This window comes from Nothoprocta perdicaria, unplaced genomic scaffold (assembly GCF_003342845.1).
Source record: "Nothoprocta perdicaria isolate Ctin4 unplaced genomic scaffold, notPer1 scaffold_218, whole genome shotgun sequence".
Classification (NCBI taxonomy): domain Eukaryota; kingdom Metazoa; phylum Chordata; class Aves; order Tinamiformes; family Tinamidae; genus Nothoprocta; species Nothoprocta perdicaria.
In genome coordinates this window covers 1,263,082-1,266,066 of record NW_020455399.1, presented here as the reverse complement: position 1 = coordinate 1,266,066, position 2,985 = coordinate 1,263,082, and the positions used below count along the sequence as shown (strand labels likewise).

The following is a 2,985-nucleotide window of genomic DNA, read 5'->3' as shown; positions in this document are numbered from 1 at the left end:
GCGTGGGGGGGTCTCAGCATGTATGTAGTGAGCAGGAGGGTTCTCAGCATGTGTGTAATGAGCAGTGTGGGGCCTCAGTGCGCATACAGCGAGCGCGAGGGTTCTCAGCATGCGTGTAACGAGCAGCGTGGGGCCTCAGCACATATGTAGTGAGCACACGGGTTCTCAGCATTCATGTAGTGAGTGCTGTGGGTTCTCAGCATGTGTGTAGCGAGTGGGAGGGTTCTCAGTGCGCATGCACGGAGCAGTGTGGGGCCTCAGCACGTATGTAGTGAACATGTGGGTTCTCTGCACAGATATCGAGTGGGAAGGTTCTCAATATGTATGTAGTGAGTGCTGTGGGTTCTCAGCATGTATGTAGTGAGCATGCGGGTTCTCAACATACATGTAGTGAGTGTTGTGGGTTCTCAGTGCACCCAGAGCAGCCCAGGTTCTCAGCGCGCATGTAATGAGCAGCGTGGGTTCTCGGCACATGCGTAGCGAGCATTGTGGGTTCTCAGCGCTTGTAGCGAGCTACAAGCTTTAATGGGGATGCTGCAGGATGCTGCAGGATGCTGAATGCAGTGGGATGCAGGATGCAGCAAGATGCTGTGGGATGCAGTGGGATACTGCGGGATGCGGGATGCTGCAGGATGCAGGATGCAGTGGGATGCAGGATGCAGTGAGATGCTGCAGGCTGCAGCAGGATGCTGTGGGATGCAGGATGCAGCAGGATGGTGTGGGATGCAGGATGGTGTGGGATGCTGCGGGTTGCAGGATGCTGTGGGATACAGGATGCAGTGGGATGCTGCGGGATGCAGTGGGATGCTGCGGGATGCAGTGGGATGCTGCGGGATGCAGGATGCAGTGGGATGCCGTGGGATGCAGGATGCAGTGGGATGCTGCGGGATGCAGTGGGATGCAGTGGGATGCCGTGGGATGCCGCGGGATGCAGGATGCAGTGGGATGCTGCGGGATGCAGTGGGATGCTGCGGGATGCAGGCTGCTCCAGGCCCCGAGGGCCGCCTGTCACTTGGCGCCGGCAGAGCGCGGAGCCGAGCGCGGCGGGCGCAGGCGGCACAGGGGGAGGGCCCGGGCATTCGGGGGGGCTCTTAGCGCTCGMAGCCCCCCTGGGTTTTCCAATCCCATTTTCCAAGCGGGATTTCAGGGGCTCTCGGCGCGGTTGCCATGGTGCTGGAGCTGCAGGTCCCCGGAGCCCCTGGAGCCACCCCCCTCCCCAATCCTGCCTGGCAGCGCTGCCCCGGGATGCGCTGCCGGATGGGAATCTTGCCCGGAGCGGGGGACACTCCGAGCATCCCACGGGACAAGGGACAGCGACCGCTGCCCCTCTCCCTCCCCCCCATCCCATATCGGGGTCCCGTGTCCCCCCACTCCAGGGCCTGCAGGAGCAGCCCAGRCCCCCCACCTGTTGCCATGGCAACCCCTGCTCTGCATCCACGGACCCGGAACGACAGCGGGATGTTGGGGATGGAGCGGGAAGCACAGCAGAATTGGGGGGGGGGCACCGGGCCCCTGCGCGTGGCCCCGGGAGCTCCGGGCGCTGTGCGTGGCTGGTGCGTGTCCAGGGTCACCAGCGCCGGGCAGGACCCGCTCCCTGTTCAGGACCCGTTCCCGGTGCAGGACCCACTCCCGGTGCCGGTTCAGGACCCATTCCTGTTGTGTGTCCGGCATCACCAGCGCCAGGCAGGACCTGCTCCGGGTGCTGGTTCAGGACCTGCTCCCGGTGCATGTCCAGTGTCACCAGTTCCAGACAGGACCTGCTCCTGGTGCTGGTGCAGGACCCGTTCCCATTCCCGGTGCAGGACCTGCTCCTGGTGCCGGTTCAGGACCCGTTCCCATTCCCGGTGCAGGACCYGCTCCCGGTGCCGGTTCAGGACCCATTCCCGTTCCCGTTGCAGGAGCCGCTCCGTTCCCGTGTCCGTCCCTCGTGGTCCCCGGGGCCGCCCATTCCCCCCCTCCGCCCTTCCCTCCAAATTGGAAGCAGTTGTGGCGGCGCGGCCGGGCCGGAAAGCCGGCGCATTCCTCCCCGGTTCAGAGCTCCCCTCGGAGCGGGGCCGGCAGGAGGGGGGGGGCCGGGGCCCCCTGCCGCCCCCCCAGCGCAGGACCCCTACCCGGGCTGGCCCCCCACCCTGGTGCCCCCCAGCCCCGAGCGGGGGGTTCTCTCTTGCACAGGGAGCAAATGGGGCTGGGGGGTCCCCGCGCTGCCCCCCCGGAGCCCCTGGGATGCAGGGCTGGGTGCAGAGCAGCTCCAGAGGCAGCGCTGGGTGCCACCCGCCCCCCGTGCCCCCCGCACCCCTCAGCCCGGCGTCGGGCCCCTTTCCCTGCAACAAGGCGCCCATTTGCTGCCGCCCCCCCGCGCGTGTCCCCCCCGCGTCCCCCACGCTCAGCCCCCGTCTCCCGCAGAGCGCGGCGGCGGCGCCCAGCCCCGTGATGGGCACCGTGCCCCCCGGCGAGGCGCTGCCGGGGGGGCCCATCCCGCCCGCCTTCTTCCAGGTAGGACCGGCTGCGCCGCGGGCTCCGGTGCGCGTCGGCGCGCTGGGTGCCGCTGAGCATGAATGGTGCATGCAGTGCATGCATGCGGTGCATGCAGCACATGCGTGTGGTGCATGCAGCGCGTGCATGTGGTACATGTGCATGCACATGGCACATACGTGTGGCGCATGCAATGTATGCATGTGGTGCATGCTGGGGTGCAGGAGGTGCTGTGCACACGTGCGTGTCCCCATGTGCAAACCCCACTTGTGCATGCGCCTGTGCTCGCATGCGCGGGCGCCTGCAAGCCAGGGCGGTCCCCACGGGCCCCCGTCACCGCAGGCCTCCCCATTGCACTGCCCGGGGTGGGGGGCACCCACAGGGCACCCCCGCCCCGCCCCGGGCCCCCCCGTCACCGCCTGCTTTGCTGCTCTCGCAGGGCCCGCCGGGCGCGCAGCCCTCGCCGCATGCGCAGCCTCCGCCGCACGCGCCCGGCGCCCCCATGATGGGGCC

At 67.7% G+C, this 2,985-nt stretch overlaps 1 protein-coding gene across 1 annotated transcript in view; it reads left to right on the top strand.

Annotated features, from left to right (window-relative positions):
- The window catches only part of SSBP4 (single stranded DNA binding protein 4), a 10,098-nt gene that overhangs the window by 2,911 nt on the left and 4,202 nt on the right, over positions 1 to 2,985 (top strand). Inside the window, exon 5 of the mRNA XM_026038805.1 lies at positions 2,404 to 2,493. Within this exon, the coding sequence (XP_025894590.1) occupies positions 2,404 to 2,493 (90 nt within the window). The remainder of the gene's footprint in view (positions 1 to 2,403; positions 2,494 to 2,985) is intronic.